Here is a 1,687-nt window from a genome sequence, read left to right as displayed (position 1 = left end):
GAAGGAAAAAAGAAATTAATGAATACAAGAATGCTGAAGAATGTTAGATATTTTCCCGTAACTTTCAGTCATAGAGATGCAGCTACTGATAGTTGTGCTTTGTTTGCTTGTTTCATTGAAAACTCACTGGAGAATACAAAGCATTAACAGGAGACAGTGTCTTTGAAATGTGATGTTTTTTTCTGAGCCCCCCATGCCAAATATGGGTACTCTGAAGTCCAGTGGAAGAGATAGTCAGTGCACTGAAGAATGCCTTGTGAGCTTGATGAGTATTACAATGCATAAAATAGCTGTAAAGATTTCTTTTTTTTTCCAGATAACAGTGAAACAGAGCAGGGATCCCCATCGCTGCCATTAAGTGCCAGTGTGGTAAATATTGGAGATGACATGAAACAAGAGGAAACAGGTTCCCAATGTTTAATATTTTATTCTGTGAAAATGCAGTTGTGTGTACTTACACAAAGTTCAGGTGTTTTGTGTGTTTCCATCTCTTGTGCACTGTGTAGCGGAGGTAGAACTAGAAAGTTAAAGTAATCACACATTTAATCATACATTAAGTTAAAGTAAACATGCATTTAGTCATGTACTCTTGATCTTGAGTGCTGTAGGATCATGACTGCTCTATGTGTCTGAAAATAATTATATGCCAAAGATGTCACATGAAGCAGTCAGCTTTTGCTGCTTGCTCAGCCCTCTTTTTAATTTAGTTTTGTATACCTACTGTTTTTAGTCTAGTCTAGAAAAAAGCTTTTTTCCCTCTCATTCCCCAACACGCCTTATCTTTCCAGTTGTCTGCAGCTGCCCGGCTCTTTTCCAACCTGGTTGATTCTTTGATTCTATGATCTTCTGATAAACTGCCTTTTCACAAATTCCTGAGCTTGCATTAATTTCAGTCTGTGTTCTCTGATAGTTTTTGAAATTGAGGCAGGTCTGATGCACTGATATTTTCTGAATTTTCCCATACTCTTTGTAGAAATTTGTATTTTCTAGTCAGTATTTTTCTCTCTTAGAACACTGTTCTGCATTTCAAAAGTCCTATGTGATGATGTGTTTTCCAGATTGAGGCAGCCCTTGATGTGTTCTGTAACATTTTCCTGCTTCCAGAACAAGAGGGGGACTAAAATGTTCTATAATATGTATCTTTTCATAAGTCATGCTTTCCATTATCTTGGATAGCTGAAGGAATTTCTTTTTAACACCTTTCCTTTGGATACTGCAGGGTGTCTGCTTTGGAGAAAGTGTTGTCCTATTTGAATGCCATGCAACATCTGGCTTTATATTTAGTAATGTTTTTGAGCAGTGACTAGACCTAAAGCACTTTCTGAGACTGTTAGTCATTTAAAATTCTTACCGACAGTCAATGGGAGTTGGGAACCTAATACTGTGATGAAGATTCCTTCCTACATTTGCCTGAGCATTCAGATCTGAAGAGTTCATTGTAGGCATAACAGAGACTGTGAACACTAAGTATGTAGGGTCCAGTTAAACCTGCTGTGTTTGCTGGCCATTGTGTCTACATACTGCCTTTTATTGCAACCTGCTGTAGAGCCTAGAAAATGTGAATGAGGGGAAAATTAGCAGGAAGAAGGCATTTCTCTGTTTTTTCAGCCTACAGATAAGCTTTGTCAAGAGTTGCCTCAGTTTACTGCCTAGCCTGTCATTGCATTTTGTACCGCATCATTTCTTT

General features: G+C 38.0%; 1 protein-coding gene across 1 annotated transcript in view; it reads left to right on the top strand.

Moving 5' to 3' along the window:
• Positions 1-1,687, top strand: part of MPDZ (multiple PDZ domain protein) — an 84,311-nt gene that overhangs the window by 21,231 nt on the left and 61,393 nt on the right. The window contains exon 10 of the mRNA XM_009073821.1: positions 317-406. Within this exon, the coding sequence (XP_009072069.1) occupies positions 317-406 (90 nt within the window). The remainder of the gene's footprint in view (positions 1-316; positions 407-1,687) is intronic.

This window comes from Acanthisitta chloris, unplaced genomic scaffold (assembly GCF_000695815.1).
Source record: "Acanthisitta chloris isolate BGI_N310 unplaced genomic scaffold, ASM69581v1 scaffold4334, whole genome shotgun sequence".
Classification (NCBI taxonomy): Eukaryota; Metazoa; Chordata; class Aves; order Passeriformes; family Acanthisittidae; genus Acanthisitta; species Acanthisitta chloris.
The sequence above is the reverse complement of the archived record's forward strand: the minus strand, read 5'-3'. Positions and strand labels throughout refer to the sequence as shown.